The sequence below is a fragment of the Podarcis raffonei genome, chromosome 7 (genome assembly GCF_027172205.1).
Source record: "Podarcis raffonei isolate rPodRaf1 chromosome 7, rPodRaf1.pri, whole genome shotgun sequence".
NCBI lineage: Eukaryota > Metazoa > Chordata > Lepidosauria > Squamata > Lacertidae > Podarcis > Podarcis raffonei.
Window position 1 is genome coordinate 88,205,767 of NC_070608.1, and position 26,423 is coordinate 88,232,189.

Below are 26,423 nucleotides of genomic sequence, written 5' to 3' on the forward strand. Positions count from 1 at the left end.
CTGTGACTTCTCTTTGTGTGAATTCCTGGATTTCTGCTTCTTCTGGAAAACTGGTAGATCAGCCTTCCAACAGAGGGCCATGCTTCCTAAACACTGCACTCATGTTCTCAGTAGGCACCATTCCAGCATGTCAGAACCAACATGGCAAGGAAGTGTATTGGTGTGGAGAGGAAGTTCACCTTTGGGTTAGAGTCCTGCTGAAGAATGAAACAGTGAGTTGGATAAGAGACAGCGCTCCTCTGCCCATCACCATTTTTTTAGAGCAATGTACTGATGGAATGACTGAGTGCCACGTAAAAGAAAGCCTCCAAATTTCAAGCACTTGTGCCGGCCATGGGTCATGGGAGGGAACCCCAGCTGGATGAACCACATGGGCCACAAGGTAGGTTAATTTGTTTTCTTATGGCTAAAGCCTGGAGTCCTTCAAAGTACACCTCCCACCCCCACACTTAGATATCTTTTGAAGATTTAAAAATAACATACAGTATCAAGTTCTTACTCAAGATGCTTTTCTGTTCTGTCCACTGGCCAGTGTGAATTATTGCTCGGCTGCTTGACCTGTGCAACCCCACCCCACGTTTTTCAGACTTTGCCACCATTCCCAAAGCGAAGTTGCTGGTGAACCTTCAGATGAAAGTGGCGGAGCCAGCAAGTGAGGAGGAAGAGGAAGAGGAAGAGGAGGCCAACAATTCCCACCTGAGTGAAAATGATATTCATGTGAATGGAAATGGAGGTTTGTATGTAGCTGCCTTTGGACAGGTAGATGAAGATCATACCTTTTGTAAAGGGAAGTTCTGTACTGTACACTGGTCCTTCACAAGTACATCATAGTGCAAAACAACGATATGAAATACAAGCACTATTCAGCAGTAAATATCTTGACTTATTTTTAGGTTATCAAGACCATGGGCTACAGAACTGAATGGAGCTGTGCAGACAGAGCCTCTAACAGGTGCACTAGAAGGAGTTCTGGCAACTGCGGTTGTCATGGAGAGAAACATGACTGAAATGTATGTGAGAATCATCAGAGATGCACCATTACACGCTCCGTTGCACCTACAAAATATGCTCATTAACTGATATTTTTCATTGTATTATAGTGATGAAGGTTTTTGATGTCATGGACTCTGCGTAAGGATATCTTGGAGCTGTGCGAAGATCTGAGCATTTTGAAGAGTCAAGATGGAGTTCAAGAGCAATAGACGGCTGTTGCAATTCTATTTTGTTCCAACTTGCGTACTACACAGTGTCCCACAGTGCAGTTTTAATGCTGCTGCTTTCTACATCAAAGTGTGACTCTTTGACATCACGTGTTCCACAGGTGTGCCAAATAACAGCAGGTTTTATTTACAAAAATTGTAAGTGCTGTCTTACTGTTAATGTAGCAGTCATTAAAAATAGTCAACATTTGAGGGATTTTTTTATTTGAACCCCACTTTTTGATATGCATTGAACACATTTCTAAAAAACATTGCTGAAATGCTATCTATTGCTGCGGCATAAAATGGATTCCACAATGTTCTCCCTGGCACTAATGTCTAATTGTTTATTAACACAATTTTAATAGTACAAAGCAAACCCCTCTACATCTCTTTAGAGGACACATGGGGAGTCAAAAGTAAAATAAAAAACAAACCAAAACATTAATCTTTCATCAAAACCCATTAGGAAGTACAGTTGTACCTTGGTTGTCAAACGGAATCTATTCTGGAAGTCGGTTCGACTCCCGGAACCGTTCAAAAACAATCGGAAGCCTCATCGGACATTTGGGTTCCAATGAATGTTCGCCAACTGGAACACTCACTTCCAGGTTTGCAGCATTTGGGAGTCAAAACGTTCGAGTCACAAGTTTTTCAGGATCCAAGGCACAACTGTATCAAAATTCAAGTCCACAAGGTTCATAGCAGCCAGAAAGTTTTGTATGCTGCTGGTATATGCATTTGTATTTCATCTTTGCTTACGTAAACAGCATTAATCAGATGTAGGTCATTTGTAAATTTTTCCAGCAAAGCAACTTGCCAAACCGTCTTGTACCAATTAGCTAACATGTTACCATTTAGAGGATTGAGCAATGTTCCGCCATTCAGACTGGAAAACAACAGCAAACAGAAATCCCCTGTTTATTTTTCTTCCCTTTTCTTGATTTTTAATGTAAAATTTTCTTTTTCTTTTTTTTTAAATATTTATTAGAATTTTACAAAATGAAAAAAGAAAAAAGAAAAATACAAAATAAAAATAGTTTTAAAAAAACCAATTCCATCTTTCCATCACTTATCTTTCATTTGCTTGTTTCCCGGACCTCCTCACACCTCCCTTTTTGTATTCCCGTTCAAATCGTTAGTTCAGCAAATCCTTCCCCTCTTTGTTTATCCTAATCTTTAATCTTAAAATATTGTAACATTAAATTTTTATCTGTTAATAGTCCATTTTTTCATACTCCTTATAGCGTTATAGCTAAAAACCACATAACTTTTCATCCAACATCATTCTAACATTCATTAATTTTACAATATTTCTGTAGGTAGTCTTTAAATTTCTTCCAATCTTCTTCCACCGACTCTTCTCCCTGGTCTCGGATTCTGCCGGTCATTTCTGCCAGTTCCATATAGTCCATATAGTCCATCACCTTCATCTGCCATTCTTCCAGGGTGGGTAGATCTTGTGTCTTCCAATACTTTGCAATAAGTATTCTTGCTGCTGTCGTAGCATACATAAAGAAAGTTCTATCCTTCTTTGGCACCAATTGTCCGACAATGCCCAGGAGAAAGGCCTCTGGTTTCTTCAAGAAGGTATATTTAAATACCTTTTTCATTTCATTATATATCATCTCCCAGAAAGCCTTAATCCTTGGGCACGTCCACCAAAGGTGAAAGAATGTACCTTCAGTTTCTTTACATTTCCAACACTTATTATCGGGCAAGTGATAGATTTTTGCAAGCTTGACTGGAGTCATGTACCACCTGTATATCATTTTCATAATATTCTCTCTTAAGGCATTACATGCCGTAAACTTAATACCTGTGGTCCATAACTGTTCCCAGTCAGCCATCATAATGTTATGTCCAACATCTTGAGCCCACTTAATCATAGCTGATTTCACCGTTTCATCCTGCGTATTCCATTTCAACAGCAAGTTATACATTCTTGACAAAGTCTTAGTTTTGGGATCTAACAGTTCTGTTTCCAATTTTGATTTTTCCACCTGGAATCCAGTTTTTTTATCCGAATTGTATGCCTCCATTATTTGATAATAATGAAGCCAATCTCGCACTTTGTTTTTTAGTTTTTCATAACTCTGCAATTTCAGTTTGTCTCCCATTTGTTCCAAAATTTCCCAATATTTTAATATGCTTAAACAGAAATATTTATTTTAGAAAGGGAAGCTTAACTCCTATGGAAGTTAATAATATGTACAAAGTTGATTATGATCAAAGTTTACTTTTTGTTTTCTATGAAAATAGAAACAAAAAGTAAAAGAAACATTTGAATTTTCAAAAATCTCAGGTTTTATTATTGCAAGTTTACACATCGAGTGCAGACCTGAAATTAAAAGGAAACAAGCTTGCTCCCTCCTCCACGTGACGGCCCTTTAGATATTTGAAAATAGCTATCATATCTCCTCTCAGTCTCCTCTCTTCCAGGCTAAACATACCTAACTCCTTCAACCATTCCTCATAAGGCTTAGTTTCCAGACCCTTGATCATCTTGGTTGCCCTCCTCTGCACACGTTCCATCTTGTCAACATCCTTAATTTGTGGTGCCCAGAATTGGACACAGTATTCCAAGTGTGGTCTAACCAAGGCAGAATAGAGCGGGACTATTCTGGACACTATACTCCTGTCGATGCAGCCTAAAATAGCATTAGCGATTGTGATTTTTATCTTGTGAACTGCCCTGAGACCTCTGGGTAGAGGGAGGTATACAAATGTAAATTTTCATCATCACACTGTTGACTCATGTTAAGTTTGTGGTCTTCTAAGACCACAAGATCCTTTTCACATGTACTACTAGGAAGACCTCATGTCTTCAAGATTATAAACGCCATCTCCAACTCCTTGAAAGATTCCATCAACTGTGTCTCCGAAAATTTACTTGGGAAAACAGGCGAACTAATACCAGTATACTGGAAGAAGCAAAGATCACCAGTGTTGAAGCAATGATTCTTCAACATTAACTTTGTTGGACTGGTCATGTTGTGTAGATGCCCGATTATCGTCTTCCAAAGCAACCACTCTATTCTGAACTTAAAAATGGAAAGCGTAATGCTGGTGGTCAACATAAGAGGTTTAAAGACTGTCTCAAGGCAAATTTTAAAAAACGTAGTATAAACACAAAAAATTGGGAAACACTGGCCTGCGAGTGCTCCAGTTGGAGAACAGCTTTTACCAAAGGTGTCATGGGCTTTGAAGACATTCAAACTCAGGACGCAAGGGAGAAACATGCTAAGAGGAAGGGACGCTTGGCAAATCCACACTGTGATCAACTCCCGCCCAGAGACCAATGTCCCCACTGTGGAAGGACGTGTGGATCCAGAATTGGCCTCCACAGTCACTTACGGACTCATTGTTAAAACCGTGTTTATGGAAGACAATCTTACTCGGCTTCAAGTGATCACAGAAGAAGAAGAAGAAGAAGAAGAAGAAGAAGAAGAAGAAGAAGAAGAAGAAGAAGAAGAAGAATGGAAGAGGACACTCAATTTCTACAAATATATATTTATATACCAGTATTTATTGTTTTGGGCTGTTATTCATGTTTCTAATTTCTGCCTTGTGATAGGGAAATGCCAGATATGTTTTGAGACCTCAGCTAACTGCAAATTAATAGTGGCCCTGGGATATCAATGAGAGAGCATGATGATGAGTTGCCTTCCAGGATACGGCCAACTTGCCCTTCCAGGCTGGTCTCTCACCACTTCCCTCTTCAAACACAGTGAAGATCTTACCCACGTGGGACATGCAAGGTCAAATGCTGATAGCTAAGGAACATTGCTGTCTTGATGGACAGTTACCACATTTCTTTCTCATTTGTATTGATTAATTAACAGCACACAGGAACAAGCAGGCTTCAAAACTTTCCTGTTGTTGGCTGGTCCCAAATTCGTAAATGACACAAAACTTCAGCTTTTATTTATTTAAATTTTTAGAATATACACCATGCTTTTCACCACATGTCTCAAAGCAGCTTACAAAAAAGGAAACTTTAGTTTTCCTTGTCCAAAACAAGGAAAAATGTGTTTTTGGGCAGGGTCAGTATTCCTCCCTCCTGGGTGAAGTCTTATCTGTCATGGCTCTAATCCAGCAGCATTTAGATGCTATTCTCAGCCTGGAATTTTAAAAAGCCTTTAAGTCCAATTCAACAAACTACGAACACTGCAAAGTAGAGAAGTTAGAATTATTTCTACCTTTTTGGATATATTTTTTTAAAGTTTTACGCTGTGGGAGAGTAAAAATGGGCAAACTGTTTTGGGGTACATGCTTGCAGCTGGTAGCTGGACAATTTTCTTCTTTTCTGCTGACCGTCATTGTTCTCTCCCACAATGCCCCCAGAATGAGGTTACTTCAAGGCACAGCAACATGGTCCCAAAGGGGTTTTTTTATTGGGGGGTGAGATAAATGGTAATTATGCCCCCCGGAACTGCTTGAAGACGCTGTCAGTATGCCTTTCAACCGATGTGCAGCGACTGGGCTCAATACCTGGTTCAGCCCCGACTGGGCTAGGCAACTGGAGCACTTCCAGAGACCTTCCAATCCTGGAAAACAGGTCTCAGTGCATTGTGAGCACCAGACTCATGCGGAGTATAAATAACGCTGAAGCTAGCTGTGAAGCATAACTTCTTTTATTTCTAATAGCTACTACAAACTAAAGAACTACCGGCTTGCATGAGTGTTACATCTCCCACTCAGCCATCTAGTCACTACATAGATAAGACTCTCTCCACACACAGAGTAAGTCAGGAGCGGAAGAGTAGAAGAGCAGTTTCCGCCCCTCCTTTCTCAAAACATCAGATCAGGAGATTCTTGCAATGGGAGGGGGTGAAAATATCAACACTCTCCACACCCCATTTGAGGCTTGAGTTCTATATTTAGTGTGGAAAATACCTAATAGATAGTAAATATATTCACCTCCCAATCACATACTGACTCAATTTCAAAACTGCATCTCTTTAGTAAAGACACTGGAAGAGACTCTTACGCATCAGGAAAGGTGAGCTACTACAGTACCAAACATTGCTGACACAGCAAAACCTTTGTGGATGCCATTCTCCTTTGCATCACATTCTATAGCAGTGAATTCCACTTTATGGCTACAAAATATGGTGAGGAAGACACCATGTAATGATGGATAAACTCCCCTTGGCTCAGTCTGAAATTGGCTTGGCACCCAGAATGCTGAAATATCTGTGACTTGTAACCAGAGTTGCCATGTTGACAGCATCCTTTCATTATATAATATTAAATTGTTCCTAAATGAAATAAAACAAATCCATTCTGGAAACTAATCAGAGCTCAGGCAGAGCTAAGCAAACCTCCTTTGTCGTCACCAAGTGTGAACTTTTATAGGCTCCATAAAACTCCAGAGCACCGGAGGAAAGGGAGACGTGCAGCCCTCAAACTGACTGACCCCTAAGTGACTTACATTTTATACAAAGATATTTCATATGTACTCTCTGTCAGCCTTCCCTTTTTTCCAAAAGTGCCTAGCCCTTTTCAGTCTGAGGGCTGCATGGTGGGCCTGGCCAACTCACATTCTAGCGCATGCGGAAAGACAACACACACAGCCCTTCCATGCTCCCCAGGGCCACTGTGGTGTGCTTGCAGCAGTGCCCCTTCAGTCCTCTTTCCCTTTCATTTTAGAAGGGCAAAAGTCTTGGTCCTAAGCATTTTGCCTGGCCATCCTGCCTGACCCAGGCTACCTCCGCTGCGCCTTTAAAGCTGCTAAAGGTTCCTTCTGGCTGCACTTAACTTTGTTTTCCTGGAACGGTCATATCACATCAAGCCTCACTGAGTGCCATGGGGAGGAAAATCACTTCCACTCCATTGTTCAGATGATGCCTCTAAAGAGGGCATCTTTTCCATGACTATAATGGTGCTGAGAGGCTTAAATCTCTCTGCCCAGCCCAGCACTATGATGTTCTCTTCTTCTTTCTCCTCTTCTTCATGGAGGAGAGAACCTCTCACCTGCTCCGATGTTTCCTGAATTGACTTGGAACAGGATGACTTCTTGGGTTATTAGGTGTGTGGTGGTGTACAGGTTGCTGCAAATGCACTGTGTCTCAGGACATGGAAGAGACAGTGGCATGGTTCACACATAATGCTGAGCCAAACCATGTTTATCTTGAATAAGCAAATGTGCGGCTTCCAGGCTGAAGATGAGAGTGCAGTATTCCTCAGCCAGTCCTGCTGCCGCCCCATTGCCTAGGGCGAAGTCATCTTGGCTTGGAGACAAGTTCGAAGGTGATTTGCTAAACAACAGGCAGCAATACAGTAGTACCATTATGCAGGCTTACTTGGAAGTAACTTCCACAGAGTTCAATGAAACCTACTTCCAGTGGTATGCATATAATTACTAAGGAAGGCTGCTGTTGTGTTTCTGAGTGATGTCACCAAGACAACCAGTTTTAGGAACTGAGCATCACAGTCTGGAATGAAACTATGAAACTACATCAACCGTTCAAACGACCCACCTTGGCAGCGGATCAATGATAAGTGTTTCACCGCCTTGCCTGCCGGGCAGACTTAAGCACAGAGACCTGATGAGGTTCCCTGTAGTTCTCTTTGGTTTAATTATCTAAATAATAGCGCACTACAGATGTTTGTGTGTTGTTGTGTGTAAAGTCTCTTGCCATTCTAATGGGGCAGCTGTGATGTAATACAAGAGGGGGGCAGAGGCTTGGCTCCTCTGCTAGTGGACTTGGCTGAGCAGCCCGGATGTCACAGACAGGCTGAAGAGCAAAGGAGAGGTGAGTATCAGGGAGCCCAGTGTTGTGAAATGGTTAGGAAAGGTTAGGTAAAGCAGGGAGAGCCCTGGGGCAAAAAGGACAGCACTTTTAAACAAAGACTGGCAGAGAACGCAGGGAGGGCTGCAAAAGGAGGAGCTGGTGGGTGGGTCAGGAGAAGCGGCCGGGGGTGGGGGGGGGGAGGCTTCTGAAAAATATACCATTTACTTTAATTTCAGACTGATATTTTTTAAGCCACAAAACACTTTGAGTGAATCATTGGCCGCTGTTTGTTGCATGCAATAGAATCTTGGGGACCCCTCTTGGATTCTGGGGTTGTTGTTTAGTCGTGTAGTTGTTTCCAGCTCTTTGTGACCCCATGGACCAGAGCACGCCAGGCACTCCTGTCTTCCACTGCCTTCCGCAGTTTGGTGAAACTCATGTTAGTAGCTTCGAGAACACTGTCCCACAATCTCGCCCTCTGTCGTCCCCTTCTCCTTGTGCCCTCAATCTTTCCCAACATCAGAGTCTTTTCCCGGGAGTCTTCTCTTCTCATGAGGTGGCCAAGGTATTGGAGCCTCAGCTTCAGGATGGTTTGATCTTCTTGCAGTCCATGGGACTCTCAAGAGTCTCCTCCAGCACCATAATCCACCTGGAGCAGGAACCGGCAAGCCACTCCAGTATCCCTGCCAAGAAAACTCCATGGACTCTGGGGTAGGGGTTATAATTGAGGTTATAACTGAGGTCTTTTGACCAAACTAACATGGCCAGGCTCAGCAGCCAGCATCGTTGCAGGAAGCACAACTGAATCTTAACAACTTTTTGGCAACACTGACATACCTGCTCTTGGGAGCTGCTCCAAATTTATGCTTAAATTTCTAATTGCACCTGTAGATCAGCCAAGCCTTGTGTTAACTCTTCCTGTGTAATTTTTATTGATGTTCCTTTGCTGGCGCCAGGCTGTCCCTGTTCCGCTAGGCTTAGATGATTCCTTAAGGAACTCAGCTTGGCAAGACATGGAGCATAATGAAATGCCCAAGGGACTCTGTTGCACTATTGCTTGGGGAGGCGGGGCCGCTCTATGTGGGAGGCTCTGCTGCAGAAAAGAAGGGAGGAGAAACCTGGGGAAGATGGAGCGAAAATGCTTCTTGTGCCTTTCTGCGTGCACTCCAGGGGTGGGTAGAGTTTTCTGTCTCCCTTGACGTCTCTCTGGCTGTCAAGCATTAAGTGCAAAACACTGTATGCATGAAACATACACTCCTTTTTATGAGTTGCACGACTCCTTACTCAGAGGACCCCTGACTTCTAGGTGGCATCCTTAAAATAAAACTGTGTTCTGTGCAGTTCTGCAAAATTTATGCAGTATCTCCTACTCCAAACCCTTTTGGACATGTCATAATCTTCCTGAAAATGATGAAGGCTTCATTTATTTCAGTTTGCCTTCTCCATTTGCACTCATTTAAACAAAGATGAGTTGAAATCTAGGACACATCTTGCATCTAGGGGACAAAGAAATGCATGTCTGAGCAGAATGTCATCCCAGCTCCTCCCCTGGCAATAGCAGACCCTCCAAGTGTCCCTATTTTCCAGGGACAGTCCTGTATTTACAGAAGCCGTCCCAGTTTCTGATTTGGTCCTGGAATGTCCTGCTTTTCCTCAGGGTGTCCTTATTTTCATTGGAGAAATGTTGGAGGGTATGGTAGGATGTCCATATTTTCATATGAGAAGTGGGATGGGATGGAGTTATGTGACCCTCAAGCCAAGGAGATAAGCAACTACACAACCTTTAGAAGACATCTGAAGGCAACTCAACACACATCCCTCTATTTCCTACTATTTCCTACTTAGAGTAGTTCTTTTACATTTATGTAGTTATGCATTTTGGGCAGTATCCAACTAACACGTTGTGTCAGTGCAAGTATTTATGCTTGTGCAACAGAGCACCCTCCCACCTTTTCATTCTCTCTAGCGTTCTGTGTGTCTTCCCCAAATCTGCTTGGGGTGTTGTGTTGGGGGAACTGCTAGAACAGATTTAGCAGGCATGCAGGGGAGGAAGAGAATTGCATCAGAGAAATACTTGCACTGGCGGGACCTATGAGTTGGGTACCTCTTTGTTTGTGTGCCACCTGCTTACCAGAAATTGTCTAGAAAAACAATATGTGTTGGTTTATCGGATGTCATGCCAGAACAACTATACAATTATTTTATTTATTTTATTAATTCAGCAATATTGATGATTGTAGAAAAAATTCTAAGCAGCTTACAAGAAGTATTAAGATTATAAATAAAAAAGTTAAAAACTTTTAAAAATACTTAAAATTATCAGTAAAAGAAAATAAAACACACCAGCATATATGTGTCTGGATAGGCTCGCTTAAATAAAAATGTTTTAAGCAAGCACCAGAAACAGAACAGCAAAGGCACCTTCCTGATGTCAGTTCCTATGTGTATGGGCTACCAGACTAAAAGATCCATTTATTACAAATGTGTAGGATTGTGTAGCACTTGTAGCAGTGCCAGTTCCACAGTTAAACAATCCTGGGCACTGCAGTTTACCCCTCGCAGAGTTACAATGCCCAGCAACCCTTAACAAACATCAGTGCCCAGAATTCTTCAATGCAAAAAAATGTGCTTTAAAGGTGTACACAGGTGTACACAGCTTAGATTTGGGTAGCCAACATCTGAGCTCTTGTGTGGAGGGACACTCTGCAATGATTGAAAGGCTTGAAGAATATTTTGACACTCAGATTGGTACCACCATGAGTTGTCATGCTCCGTAATAAAGTTGATGTTACTTAGCTGTTAGGCCTTCACAGTTATGGAGCATATGTGTTTAGGCATAGCATTATGTGCTATGTAATTACATAGCATTAAATGATGTTTTGCTTCTGGAACTCTCTCCTCAGAGATGGGACCAAGTATTTTTTAAAAATTTGCTTGTGTCTCATACTTTATTATTTATCCAGGGCTTTTACTTTTTCACCCACATTTAGGGATAAATTGTTCTTTAGGAGCCTGTTTTGCTGTTTTTAGTGGGCTGGGGCCCAGGTACTGCACAAGGCATATACAGCCTTTCCTCTTGTTGCCGTGTTGTTCGAAAGACTCTGTTGCAACTGTGAGCTAGGTCCATCTGTAGTAGGGTTGCCATATTTCAAATATTAAAAACCAGGGCATCCTGAACGTTGCTGAGCTTTTTTTAATAAAAAAAAATGGAAAAAAACCCCACAACACATGCAATTTTTTGATTGACTTGTCAATGGTCCATGACAAAGCACCGCCTTTCAGAAATCCCCCCTGGACTGCAGCCATAATCTTCCGTATCAAACCATACATTTCCCAGAGTTCTATGGAAAGAGTTCTGTGAGGGCAGTAGGGGTCTTCTAACAACTTTCAGAACCCTTAACAAACTACAGCTCCCAGGATTCTTAGAGGGAAGCCAAGGCTATTCAAAGTGATACGATACTGCTTTAGAGATGGGGTACTGGACTCCAGCGTGATGATCACAGATGCTACAACTCACTTCTCTTGCCTTCCCTCCTTCCTTCTTTCCTTCCTTCCTAATATGCCATTAGTGGCAAGAAAACTGCTATCTATAATTGATTGTTTCTCCAGCCTCAGAATACATTTTTCCAAATATTCTTTTGTTATGAACTGTTGTAAGGAGCGGAAGTACAAAACATGTACCAAAATACACCACAGTCCTAGTTTCTGACCCCAAATCTCCCTGTCCACAGCTCAGCCATTCTAGCCATGAAGCCACAAGGGAGATGAGCTGAAGGAGGCCTTTCCTTTAGCTTGTCCTCGTCTTTCCTACTTGGATAAGTTAAGTGCTGGCATTGACAAGACTTGTTGACTATGGGGCATGTGGGGAGGGCACAGAGTCCATGATCCCTATTTCTTGAAAAGTATTAAGCATTGCCAGAAACAATTTCCCCCCAGACTTTTCACTCAGTGTGTTATGACTGGCTGTGTCCTTCCGCCACCATCAAAGAAGTTACTTAACAACTTATGTCAATCACAGCTTTTTCTCTTTGTTTGTTTGTGTGTGTAAACATTTGCTCCCCTGTTCTTCCTCCTAGAAACTTCTATATTCTTCCCCCACCCACTCCCGTGCCCCATTTTGACCCACCTGTCCTTGTGCCAAGGACAAGACTCAGCCTTGCTCCAAGAGCCATATATCTTGCTTGAGTCAGGGCAGACCCAGGCAGCTGTTTCCCTGACCTGGGGAGGCATAGCCCAATGAAGGTTGAAAAGCCCCAGATCAAGCTACTCTTCTTGGAAAAGAACCAAGTAAAGGGGTGGGGTGAGGTGCTGGAACTTGGCTCAGATCTCAGGCTCGGGACTCGTTCTGGGAAGGGATCACTCGCGGATGGCACCCGTATGCTTGCGTAGCCTTACATGCCTTCATGTCAGGAGTATTATAAACATCCTTTTCCATGCCCCCCCCCCATGTTTTGCTCTGGATGATGCTGGCTGAAGATGTCCACCGTGGGCTGGGTTCTTTCAAAGTAAGCTGGCTGGCGCTGCCAAACAGCTGCTTTGTGTCTGCAGCTCATTGGAGTAGCAGGACTTGTGCTTTCAGCGGCTGACAGGTCTTGGTTAACAACTCCCTTCTTCTTTTGTAAAAATGGGTTGCACAGCAGCAAGTTTAGGCATGACCCATATTTTGAAAGAGGAATTTTTTTTGTTTCTCCTGCAGTTTCATGAGAAAATCCCACTCTGAGTCAATAAACATAGAGGCTTATTTTCTGCGCAAGGAGGCAGGAAGTTTGTGTTGTGTGGGTGTGTATGTATATAGAATATGGATGGGTACATCTGCATTGCAAAGGGTACTTACAGGGACCTCCAGGCTTACATAAAATTAATCTGGGATTATTTTTCTGAAAGATACACAGCACCTCAGTGTCCTGCTTCATCAGTACAATTGTGCTCTTTAAAGCAAATGTAATTTGGGTGCAGCACATAGACAAGGAATCACTTTTTAATACTGTATTTGTAACCTAGCCTTTTAAAAGGGGAGATTAATATTTATATGGGACGCGGGTGGCGCTGTGGGTAAAAGCCTCAGCGCCTAGGGCTTGCCGATTGAAAGGTCGGCGGTTCGAATCCCCGCGGCGGGGTGCGCTCCCGTTGCTCGGTCCCAGCGCCTGCCAACCTAGCAGTTCGAAAGCACCCCTGGGTGCAAGTAGATAAATAGGGACTGCTTACTGGCGGGAAGGTAAACGGCGTTTCCGTGTGCTGCGCTGGCTCGCCAGATGCAGCTTTGTCACGCTGGCCACGTGACCCGGAAGTGTCTGCGGACAGCACTGGCCCCCGGCCTCTTAAGTGAGATGGGCGCACAACCCCAGAGTCTGTCAAGACTGGCCCGTATGGGCAGGGGTACCTTTACCTTTTAATATTTATCTTCACAACAATGGATGGGACATTGGAATCTCTCCTTGTGTAGATGAATAACCAGTCATCACCTATAAGTCCTATGTTTTTGAAATTTGGGGGAATGGCAACTCTACAGTTCTGACTCTATGGCATGGCCAGGTCCCTAGTGTCTCTAGCTAAAATGGTCTCAGATATCAGGGTAGCGGGGAAATGCTGGATAGCTGCTGCTGGACAGTACAGACAATACCCAGGTAGATGAAATAATTGTTTGACTCGATATAAGGCAATTCTCTTTGTACATACAAACTCAGGTCCTCAACATGGGTGTAGCCGGGGAGGGGAGGGGGGTGGCGGCAGGGGCAGCTGCCCCCCTAAATCAAGTAAATAAATTAAAATACTTAACTATAAGTAGAAATAATCAGAATATTTGAAATGTTTTGACAGATTTTTCTGAGCACTTGGGGTCAAAAGAAAGTAATCTAAAACAACTGTTGTTGAGACATTTCATTCTGAATCTGCTAGACAGAACCAGACAGAGGATGATGACAGGGGGGTGTTCTGCCCCCCCGATAAACCCTGGCTACACCCATGGTCCCCAAGATCTAAATTCAGCACTGTCCCTGCTGACAACAAGGCCTAAAAATAAATGAAAATTTGAAAAAGAAGTCATGTATAGATTGCACCAAGTAATTAACTGTGTAAGAGCAATGCGATCAAAACCTGGCAGAAGATCTGATTTGAATCCCAGTAACTGCATACTAAAACAGCCACCAGCAAAGAAAGCTTGATAAAGACCACATGTTTCATCCTAGTGGTGATGCTAATCATGCTCATACATTGCTATTTTAGTGTCCAGAATGTTTCATGTTCGTCACACCAGTAATTTTATGACAGTTTTCTCCAACTCCCTGGATCCTTTTGACTGGAGCTCCTACCAGCCAAAGCTACCATAGCTATACTAGGGGGAGTTGATGGAGGCTGTAGCCCACAGCATCTGGGGGCTGCCAGGGTGGGGAGGGCTGCTTTATAAAAACCTAGTAATGAAAATATGTTCATACATTTGCATAGAAGACTACAGCCCAAGGTATCGTGCTAGGCATATTCATGTCAAGGAATCTCCACTGCTCTCTCCATGTTTGTTTGGCAATTGCAGCACCCTTAGAGTTGCCAGTTCTCAATGCTAAAAGTAAAACTAGAAGCTAGAGGAAAGGCTGTATATGCCTCGTGTGGCCTTTGGAACAGCAAGAACTTTGAAGCCAAGAACCTTCTCTGGGATCAGAAAGAGATGCTTACTCACAACAAGTGTGTATAGTATATACTGTAGTAGTATATGTTTGTGTGTGCCAAGTAAAAGTGAACTCTGCTAAACAACTGTTTAAGCTAAACTGCTTGACTGAAGGTCATTTGAGGGTGAGGATCCTGCCCCATTGGTAAGGTCCAGCTTGGGAAGTGCAGTCACTGGGGGTATTGATCTGGAGGTCTTGAGCGCAGGAGGACTGTGGTGGTTGTACCCAGTTTCAGTGGTGACATGGTCCAGATCTGGCATCTATGCAGATTGTGCTATTTGCTTTTGGTTCCACTGACCTCCTGCTCTCCAAGTTGGTGTTGAAGTCATTGCTAGATGTCTGAGTCATGACACCGGTTGCCACACTGTAGCAGGTGCAAGAGCACAGTTGAGTTCAGGTGCACTCCCATGCTGCAAACCTGATCCCTCTGGAGTGGGAGTGGGGAGTGAAACTGTCTAGAAGAGGCAAGTACACACCTCTTGAATTTTTAGGTGCTTAAAAATAAACATCAACTGAAACTCATGCATGCAGTTTCAACTGGATGATGCCTTGTATAGCTCTAGCTTGGATTTGAAATCAATAGTGGCTTCTGTTGAACTTTCAAGAGTATTCTAAGCAAATCCAAAATTTGGCATCTCTGTAGAAAATAATGGTTCCAACAGTACCTGGCACTCCTGTTATCTTCTAGCATCCTGCATTCAAACTGGTAGTATGGCTGTTGATGAAAACCTACAAGCATGACTAAGCACTCAGATAACACTAGGTGCACCATCGGGGGAGGGGGCTGATGGGCCGAGTGCCCCCCCCCAATTTTTTCAAGGTTGGGGCAAGGTCCCCTAATATCCTGCGGCCTGTGGTGGGCGCCGCCAGGCCTTCCCACTGCCCCATTGGGCTGACCTGCGGCAATGGCACCCCCCACTGGGCTTTCCCATGGCCATGATGGGCCCTGTCTAACCTCCCCACAGCTGTGGTGGGCCCCGTCTGGCCTCCCTGTGGCCACAGAGGGCCTCATGGCCTCCTCCAGCCATGTGAGAGCACACACATGCATGCTGCCCCCCCAAGTTGGGTGGCGCCTGGCGCCTGTGGAGAACACAGAACCTGTTAGGCATCCTGCAACTTTTGAAAATCTGCATATAAATGCATGAATGAAAACTCATTCTGTTTTGTGTGTGCTAACAGAATCATGATCACTAGCACCAATACAAGTCTGCCATGCCTTATAGATTTGTTTGCAGGCTACCTTATTTCTCCAAGACCTACAGTGGAGTGCTGGGACCACAACAGAGCAGGGAGGATGTGTTCTTACACCCCTAAGGGCCTTCTGTCAATAGGAGGAAATAATGTAATCAAAGCCTGATGAGAAAATTGAGAGCTTTGATACATTGAAGTCTGTTTGAATCCCTGTTCTCAAACTCGCATCACACCAGTCTAAATTTCTGCAGAGCCCTCTGCGAGGTGACTTAGCCCTGCCTTAAAACATGCTTGACACATCCTGCCCAAACGGCATGGTATTTAGAAAGGGAAAACAGAGCCCTAAAAGCACTTTCAGGTCCAAGTGAAGCACAATTAAGGTGTAAAAGGGCCTGCCTGTTAAGTTCCTCTGCCACCCACACATAAATAGCTCCAAGGAGCATTTGGTCACATAACCACTAGGTTTGCAAAGGCCAGTTCTCATGTAGGAACATGCAGAAGAATTTGCATGAGGAAATTAGGCAACAAGCGATGAGAATCACCTTTGTTTTCCTGCTGCTGCTGCTAAAGTCTGCCCTGTACTTCTGCTCTAAGCCCTGCCAACTGTCCATTATGTGGAGCATCCATAGTGAAGACAGAGATACTGAGAAGGCAGAGGAGACTGAACTTAAGAAAACACCTCTTTCTGACAGATTCACACTCGGATAAAGAGGGATGGCAGTGCAAAAAGAAAAACTAACTGCTAAAATAGTAAAGGTTCTATGCATAGGAGCCAACTCCTAGGGGCTGAGGTTCAGCCCCCCAATGAAATATTTGAGAGGGCTGCCCCCCAAGTTGTTGGGCATTGCCACTCAAATTGTGTGTGCTGCATCTCATGATCAATTAGGCGGGGCGGGGCTTACCTGCTCCCCTATTTTATTCAAGTTTCAATGCAAATGGATGGTGAAGTTTGAGTACAAAATCCTAAATGAAATGCTGACACTAGAGCTGTTCTCATCTTCCTGCATGTTTGGGACCTTTATCTGCAAAAGTGTGTATGCAGTTTTTTGCAAAGTGGATCCCAATGACTGAAAACAGCTGCACAGATCTGAACCATTATTCCTTATTACACTCACAGCTTGCTTAACTGTGCAACTTGAGTGACACTTGAGTCACTCCTATTTCTTTCTATGCCATTGATAATCTTCACAGACCTACTTTGAGATGCCTATCTGTAATTTATAATCTGTGACTTTCACTTCAAGACTGGAATTTCATTGATATCTGCAGCACCCTGTTACTGATTTTAGTCTGCACTGAAAAGGAGACACAGCAACCAAGAGTTTTGCAAGCTGCAACTTGTCTGATTCCCCAGCAGTGAGAGTTTTGTTATGAATGAACTGCATGTAATTGAATGGTACAGGATCATTAATTAGGTGTTGGTGCTAAATAATGAAACTACTTGAAAGATCCCAAGGGGCACATGGGCAATAGTCCTTAGCCTTTCCAGTATGTACAAGAGAAAGCAACAGAGTCAAATTTATGTAAAATAACATGGTCTCATGACGCATGACTGTAAAAGTTTTTTGCAGATAAAGTTGCTCAGATTCGGAAAGAGGTAGACTCCACCGTGGGAGCAGGACCGGGGCTGGAGAGTGCTAGAATCCTGTCTAGTCAAGTTGCATGGGATCAGTTCTAATCTGTTACCTCTGAGGATGTGGACAGGCTGATTGGACGAGTGAAACTGACCACTTGTCTCCTTGATCCTTACCCATCCTGGCTCATAAAAGGGAGCTGGGAAGGACTGAGTGATGGGCTCTGCGGGGTGGTGAATGTTTCTCTCTCTGCGGGAGTCTTCCTAGACCCACTTAAAGAAGTGGTTATTAAACTGCTTCTTAAAAAACCCCATCTTTGGACCCGGCCAATATGGCCAGCTATTGCCCAGTCCCAAATCTTCCATTCTTGGACAAGATGATTGAGCGGGTGGTTGCTAAACAACTTCAGGCACACCTGGAGGATGCAGACCATTTGGATCCTTTCCATTCGGGATTCAGGCCTCATCATGGACTGAGAGTGCCTTGGTCGCGCTGGTGGATGATCTCCGGTGGGCTAGGAACAGAAGTGAGAGTTGTTTCCTAGTTCTGCTGGATCTCTCACTGGCCTTTGATACCATTGACCATGACATCCTTCTGGACCATCTAGAGGGGCTGGGAGCTGGGGGCACTGTTATGCAGTGACTCCGTTCCTTCTTCCTGGGCTGTGCCCAGAAAGTGGTGTGGGGGATGAGTGTTCAGACCCCTGGGCTCTCACCTGTGGGGTGCCTCCGGGTTCCGTCCTTTCCCCAATGCTTTTCAACATCTACATGAAGCCACTGGGAGAGATCATCAGGGGGTTTGGGCTGGGCATTCAACAGTATGCGGATAATTCCCAGTTCTACATCTCCTTCAAATCAGAACCAATGAGGGCAGTGAAGGTCCTGATTGAGTGTTTGGTGGATGGATGGAGACTAACAGATTGAGGTCAAATCCTGACTAGACAGAAGTACTGTTTTGGGGGGACAGGGGGCAGGTGGGTGTGGAGGACTCCCTGGTTCTAAATGGGGTAACTGTGCCCCTGAAGGACCAGGTGCACAGCCTGGGAGTCATTTTGGACCCACAGCTGTCCATGGAGGCGCAGGTCAATTCTGTGTCCAGAGCAGCTGTCTACCAGCTCCATCTGCTATGCGACTGAGACCCTACCTGCCTGTCACCAGAATGGTGCATGCTCTGGTTATCTCCCGCTTGGACTACTGCAATGTTATCTACGTGGGGCTACCTTTGAAGGTGACTCAGAAACTACAACTAATTCAGAATGTGGCAGCTAGACTGGTGCCTGGGAGTGGCCACTGGGACCATATAAAATCGATCCTAAAGGATCCTCACTGGCTCCCAGACTTTTAGAAGACATCTGAAGGCAGGCCTGCATTGGGAGGTTGAAATATACGCGGAGTCCTGTAGTGATTTCATGCTCTTTATTGCAGCTTGTAAAACAGTGAATGAATTGCCCCCCCCCAACCTCAGGCTTTTATATGCATTATTTACACAATGAGTCCTTTCTGGTTGGCTGATTCTGCTTCCCTCCTGGAGCCTGATTGGTCTTTTCCTGCAGGCCAATCAGTTGTTGCATTCTAGGATCCTACTTGCCTATTGTTCTAGGATCCAAGCTTAGTACATAACAGAGGTCTTTAATGCTTGGCGTTTTTATTATGTTTTTTAATATGCTGTAAGCTGCCCAGAGTGGCTGGGGAAACCCAGCCAGATAGGCGGGGTATAAATAATACAATTATTATTATTACATGACTCATGATATAGGGAACAAATTCTTCACCAGACTTGCATTAAAATGCAAAGGGAGTCAGGGATGCTGTAAATGTGTATAACCTGCACAGTAGAATTAGGTGAATTAGATTGCAAGAATAAGTTTCTGGAGTTCAAAGGCTTTATTCATGCAGGAACTGTTTATAGAATGAGTGGAGATGAGAGAAAGATATTGCCAGTATCTTGTCTGGAAAGAACACTGAAAAAATGGCTCCGCTTTTAGGGGTGGAGTTAAGTTAGACAAAGCAAAGACTACAAGCAAGTGCTGCCTAGATAGCTAGATAAGCAGTGTCCTCTTGTGGTTTAAATTAATTCATGCATGAACTACAAACTCAGATGAAAGAAATGCATTTACTTTACTCCAACATATGTAAGCTACTGGGAGACTGTTTTTGCATTTTCAAGATACAGCATGCAGCCACATGCAAATGTACAAAACCATTTTGACTAGAGGCTGCAGTAGGAGAGAAGCAGCATCTGTGGCATGGTGTACCTTTCACCCGCTGAGACTGATGTGTCACCTGCAAACCTCTTCCGGATAGATAGCCTTCTCATAGGTATCCATGCTGTGAAGGTCCAGATTGGACAACTGCAGTGGGACTGCCTCTAAAATTGCCAGGAAACTGCAGTTTCACCCCAAATTCAGCTGTGATTAACTGGGACTGATCAACAGGAATATATTATACTAGTTCTTCAATAGCTATGTTGGCTGCTGCGCCATTTCTGAGAAAATTTTAAACTGCTGGTGCTCGCCTTCAAAGCCCTGCATAGTTTGAGACTCAGGTATTGTTTATTTATTTATTAAATTTCTTTACTGCCCTTCATCTGAGCATCACAGGGTGGTTTACAGCATCCTTCAGGTATCTGCTCCCACCTGACAGGGCCCATTGCAGCCGCAGGAGGGCTCAACAAGCCCCACTGTGGGCTTGAGATGGCATCCCTTCAGAAGATTATCCTTGCCAAGGCAAGCTGTGTGAGAGGCAGGAGTGGCTAAGAGTCCACTGCAACAGCTGAAAGCTTGTTCACATCTCCTAGCACTGCAGAGTCTCAAGTGATCAGCAACAGACACTAAATTCCTACCTAGAATTTTAGAATTCCTACTCCCCTAATACAGACCTGGAAATCGATGGAAAGGTGGTCAGGAGCTATTCAGGCTTTTTCAGAACTCAGAAAAGCACATACAGTAGAGGCATACTGTATCTCACCTGGCAAAGGTGCAGCTTGGATACATAAGGTGAGAGGAGACAAACCTGACTAACAGAATATGTTGAGGAAACCCACCCTTTGTCGAGGGGGAAAGGTTCTTTGAAGTAGAAAGGTGTCACAACCCTATCTTGGTGAAAGATCAATCTTTTGAAATTCCAGTTCTAACAATGAATTAAGTTAATTTGCTGCTTAACCCGGAGGGGGGTCAGGGAGGGATGGGCTGGTTGAGCATTATTCACACCATCAGCAAATATTGCCATGGATACTGAGTCAGATGCCTGGAAGGAAAGCTTCTACTTGGTTATAAGCAAAAGTATAGAATAGGCGATACTAATTTCAGTTGATGTTGAGGAAAGATAGTGTACAGTGCATTTACTACGGCAGGTTCAGAATGCTTATCCTTGCCTTATTAATCCAAGGAGAAAACCCACATAGACAGGGCAGGTTTGGGTTTTTTTTAATAGGTGCAGTGGTTTTGGCAAAGGGGCCCTATTCCAACAATTACTAGCTATCATGTCTAGCCAGAATTTACACTGACATGTGCTGACGGATTTTGTAGCAGAAGGCAAATTCATATGGTTTGGGCACCAGGTACCTTAAGGATGACTTTCTCCCAAATGAACCTGCCTGCCAGGTGAGGTCATTATTAGCTGAGGGCAGCCTTGCTTGGGGCACATTACCAGGACTGGCTGGTAGTGGTGGTGGAGGTGGAAGCTTCAAGTTGGTGGGGCTCCTCAGGGCAGCATTGACAGCAGCAGCAGCCCAGTCCCAGGCAGAAGGCCCTCTTACAGCAGTGGTGGCAGCTGTCAGCATCAGAAGCCACTGCAGGTCATTAAGGGTGTATGGGACACGTGGAGAGGTGTGATGGGTGGTGGATGGATGGATGGATGGATGGGAGGTCAATGTTCTCTAGAATGTTTTCTAATGCTTAACACTATGCACAGCTTAATATATCTGCAGGAAATTACCTATGTGCACACCCCTAAATTGAACATCCTACCCCCACCTGGAGATCCACTAGCCAGATACAGCAGTGTTGCTCCATATTTAATACTTCGGGGAGCTAGTAAGATCAAAATGTTGATAATATTGTAACGCAGGAAATGTATACAGTTCACCACTCTCCTCTGCGATGGACCACCCATCCCTGGAGATGGATAGATCCACATGGTTTCCAGAACTCGTTAGTGGGTTTTGTAGAAGATCAAGGCAACAGCTCTGTCGCTGCTCTAGTGGTGGTTTGGAACAGGAGGAGGACTAGGGTAATTGAGGGGATCATTTGATGGTGCCCTCTTCTGCCACCTCAAGGACTGTTCCAAAATGTCTCCCCCCAGTTTGCCCTGAGGCAGGGAAAGCTGTGTTGGTTGACCTTGCTTACGAAGTATGGTGAGTTTGGGAAGCTTCCTTCTTTGGAGGGGAGGGTGAGCAATGTACTTAGCCAGCCCCGTCAGCCAGTAAGAGCATGAGCTCTGCTGGCAGGGACATGACTAAGCAGGAGCTGCCCCCGAAATGCTCCACAAAGCGCATAATTATAACGTTTGGAGTCTGGGAATTAGTTTTGACCCAGCCCTGGGTTTTTTGTTTTGTTTTGTTTTTTACAAGCATGTTGCTGCACTGGGAGCTTTCTGTCAGTTTCACTTGCTGTGCAGGACCTGCCCCTTCCTGAACACAGAGGACGTTACAATGCCAGTGCATGCTTTCATAACCTCCAGGCTCGATTATTATAATGCACTCTACAGCCGGCTGTCCTTGAAGCTTCCCTTCGTGCAAATGCTGCTGCACACCTTATGGATGAGAGCCATCACAAACACATTCAGCTGGTTGTGTTCCAACAGCACTTACTGCATACAAATCGGATTTGATTCAAGGTGCTGATGCTCACCGATCTCTGGGTGATGCCTCTAGATTGTTCCCCTGTCAATCCCTCCTTCCCCAGGCCCTGCTTGGAATGCCAGCTTTACTCAGTGAGAAGCAGGCTTTGGGGCTGTGTACATGGTCCTGTTTACTCTGCACCCAGTGCACTCCCACCACAGGTGAGTCGCAATCCTGCAATGTAGTTTCTTAAGAAATACTGTGTTTTGATGCCAATTTCCTCCATCCAGTTTTGATCTGATTTGAAAACGTAAGCCATAGGAAGACATCCATGCTCCCTCTCTGGTATGGACAGACTGTGGGCAACTCAGAAACAAATCAAGCCGTATTGGCGTGTACAGCAATGTGCAAATGTGATTTGAGATGCAGAGCAGGGTGGGGTGAATGACTTTCCTGCATTTTAAGCTGGTAAGGGGTACACTGCCTTTGAGTCAACTTCCCCAGGCTGTGGGGTGAAGGGCCCACAGAGCTTCACAATTTCCCATCACTACAGACCTTCCAGATGGGGTGCAAAACACATCGCTTCTTTGGGGCATTCAGGTCAGCTGGATAGTTTGCCTTTTCAGCGCTGTTTTTAAATTATTATTTTTTGGCTATCTGTTTCATTCATTTTGCCTTTTTCATGCTGCCTGAAAAAGGCAAACAAATTATTTTAATTATAAATGACAAACTGGAATATCAAGTGCCTGTATTTTCTGCAAGGCAACCCTCAGTACAGTATCGATAAAGAGGGGCAAAGTTTTGCATCTGGTGCGGTGGAGAGTGGCTGTGAAATACTAGCGCCATTTTCTTTTTCCAGTTCGGCACCATTTCATGGTTTGCTTCGGGCTAGGGAGACCGTATGCGCTACTTTGCAGGTAACAGCCGCCAATTTGAAAGGCTGTCAGAGAAAAAGACCCCTGTTTGTAGGGCTGTCTGCTCCAGGTCTGGTTTGAAGCGAAAGAAGCCTGGGCTGGGCTCGAAGGTTCCCTTCCACAGTTGGCACCTCTCCAGAGGACTGAGAAGGGGCAAAGGCCACTTTGCCGTAGCCTTCCCACTACAGTGACATGTATGCATTGAAATTACTGTATTCAGAATCTTAATTAATTATAATAAATTATACCTATACATACACATTTGCACCTCCAAATCTGTGTACTTTTTCACTATGTGTAAGTGGCCTCTTTATTTTAGGGGCCAGTAAATGAGACACTCTTAGATTACACAGAGAAAAGTTTATCACTTGAGGGAAAATGCCTGGGAGAAGAACCAAGAATGCGTTAAAAGGAAAGGCTGTTGTGGGAAATGTCTTCCTGCACTGAGGGCCCCCATTTTGGGAGAGGCCATTCAGAAATGTAATTGCTTCAGGGCACTTCCTATATCACCTGTGGGTCTTGTGTATATCATTCTGTGGCACACAGGCCATAGAAGGAGCAGAGCATAGAGGGGAGCCCTGAGTTCTTGCTGCTTCCCCTATCACACCTGCAGTATTTAAAGTGAGCCGCTCACGACACAGGAAGAGTTCTGACAGTGCTGGCCACCTAATTTCTCCATGCATTTCCCAGGCCCCCCAGGCCACAGAGCCCAGGCCCCATCTCCATGGGATCCTGCGGCCACTTAGGCTTGCTTCATTACTCCATTGTCAGTTCTGCTCTCTGCAGACCTTCGTTCCTTTTCAATTCCTTCACACCCAGCCCTGCCTGCCTGCCTGCCTGCCTGCGGTCCCTGGCACTTCTGTCAGACAGCTGGGGGATATGAATGGAAATAGTTAAAAACCGCACTTCTCCACCCAGAAGTGGGTGTTGCCTGTGTGAGAAAACAGTATAAGAACAGTAGGAAGTTTCAGCTGGTGAGAAAAACCTTGAAGCAGCACTGCTGGGGCATTTACATCTGGCAGGAATTGCCTTTTCCTTGGGACTGTAAATATACTGCCTGTGCAGGATGTCTGAGAAGAAGAGGAAGGGCAGAGGAAGGGGCAGAAAGAACAAAGAAGGGGGGACAGAGGAAAAAGAAGCAGGCCCCACAGAAGGTACTTTCCATTTTTAGCACATTTTACTGCATCTGAACAAGAGAGCTTCTGAGCTAATGCAAATGTACCAAGATACGGTTTCTGTCTCCTTCAGAAATACATTCCTGAACTATTTAAAAATAGCAACAAAAAACTAATCTCAGCAGGAATCAAGGCAGGGTGTTTTCTGGAAATATCCATGGTCACGACTCATAAAGTGCTGATGTGCTGATTAGAACGTTTCATGCAAATAGGCTTTTTCTTGTGTAACATCCAGAAATTCCCTGGTGTAGCAGCCAAAGAAAAAGAGAGTGTTTTTGAGAGACAGAAGCAGTAACAGACCAAACATGACCCAAGTAACTACTGTTGTCAATTCAATTGTTTTCACAAATGATGTGCTTACAATAATTCTAAATGCTTTGGTGTAATCATTATAACTCCAGATTGTTCTGATCTGGTAATTTACTGGTGCTGCTATCAAATGTTGACTGTCAATTAGTGGGCTAAAGCGGCAAGAGGTTGTGCGTTCACTGAATGTTTCCAGTGATGCAGAGAGAACAGTTGTGCAGTTTTAATGCTTCCTTTTTTGCCACAAAAAAGCAGAGCAACAGGTTGTGTGGTTCAACAATGCCAGTTTATTTAGAAGGAAAATTTAAATTAGTAAAGATGCAGCAACAAGCCTCTCTCCATCTCTCGCCACACACTTGAGTGATGATTTCTTGAAGCGACGTATCTGCCTGCTGATCTATCAATCTAATCATCTGTCTACACACACAGAAAACAACAATATTATATTGGAATGGTGAAATAGTTTATTAATCTCCATTGTTGCTATATTTTTAACTTTCCATTCTTACAAATAGTTGCATTTGCAAGCACACATGGTCCTCCCTATTGTATCACAACATCTCTATGGTAGGCTTGGCTGAGAGAGAGTAACTGTCCCGGGATTACGGAGGAGGCTTCATGACTGAGCTGGGGCCATGAAGCAGTCATGCTCCTTGGGGTCTCAAATTCCAACAGCACCTTGTGCAACGAACCCCCCTTTTTTCTAGAACTAAAGTACTGATTGTGGCACCTCCTGTGTCCCCCACCCCAGGCTTCAGGCTCAGTGTGACTAAACTGGTTGCGCTCCCCAAATCCGCCTCTGTATGAAGTTGGATGTTTTATATTTCTAAGCTCTCATCAGATCATGTCTTAGTGAGACTCTGTATGAGCCCTTTTGCTTTAACTCCCAATGCAGTTCTCCCCAGTGCATAGATGCTTTTAGATGGTTGCTCACGTCCACGTTCCTGCTCTTGTTTCACTGAGGCTGGAGAAGTGTAAGGGCAGTAATAGTAGCCAAATGGCATGTGCTGTAGGAGAATAATAGACACACCATAGCAGCTGTGAGTGTGAAATATGTGAAACCTCCCTCCAGTTCTCAGCCTCCCGCCCCCACATGGTGTTCATAAAACATCAAACTTCCAGAGCACTAGATTTTGTGTCATGCACTTCAGAATTCTGGGAGTGAGAATATTATGAATAATCTAAATGCCCTTTAGCAAAGGGAGGTGGTTTTTATTTTTAAAAAAGAGGATCAGCAGCTGTGCTAATGCCTAAAGTAGAGGCCGAGAGCAGACATTTATCAGCTGCAGAGGTGACTGGATTAGATGAAGGGCAGCGTGCCATTCTTTGTCTCCAAAGGAGCTGTGCCTTCCTTGTTCTCTGCAGGCATCAAGAGCGTGATTAGAAGGAAGAGACAACGAAACATCTAACTGAGTAAACTAGATATTTTAAAGGTGGGGAGCACCTTCTTCTTCTTCTTTTAAGGAGAACTACCTTGTTTTGCATTTTTAGAATTCTCAGTCCCCTGGAGTGTGCTGTTGTTTCATGAAAGTCCCTTTGCATGTGGATCATTTGGTAAAAAACAGATTATCTGCATTTATTTCCCTCTCCCCAGCATGAAAATATTTCTTTTCCTTGCCAAAGAGTGAACACCTGGAGGAGTGGAGAGTTTTGAAGGCTGCATATACAGGAGTGCAATAGGCACAAAAGGCCAAGCATCCCTTAACAGAATATTGCCACCTCTAGCCCCCAACTAAAGCCACTCCAACCATGATCAATGATCTATAGTCCACTATGGACACTGAAACTCCCCCCTCACAGGCCTTGCTTGCAGGCAGCCCCCTAAAGAAAGCTACTGATTAGCTGGTCACATGCCTAGGCCCATGTCGTCCGCATCTCTGCTTAGG

The 26,423-nt window shown here is 44.3% G+C and overlaps 1 protein-coding gene and 1 long non-coding RNA gene across 5 annotated transcripts in view; both read left to right on the forward strand.

Annotated features, from left to right (window-relative positions):
* NRG2 (neuregulin 2) overlaps positions 1 to 26,423 on the forward strand; it is a 134,853-nt gene that overhangs the window by 27,320 nt on the left and 81,110 nt on the right. Inside the window, exon 1 of one of the 4 annotated variants that reach the window (XM_053397476.1) lies at positions 24,036 to 24,210. The exons of the other annotated variants lie outside the window; for them this stretch is intronic. Coding sequence (XP_053253451.1) covers positions 24,123 to 24,210 — 88 coding nt within the window. The 5' untranslated portion in view covers positions 24,036 to 24,122. Of the gene's footprint in view, positions 1 to 24,035; positions 24,211 to 26,423 lie in introns of those variants that run through there. 4 annotated transcript variants of the gene reach the window in all.
* On the forward strand, positions 373 to 1,417 carry LOC128418065 (uncharacterized). Its single transcript, XR_008331652.1, has 3 exons — positions 373 to 733; positions 894 to 1,010; positions 1,101 to 1,417. It is a non-coding gene; the product is annotated as an uncharacterized LOC128418065 (long non-coding RNA).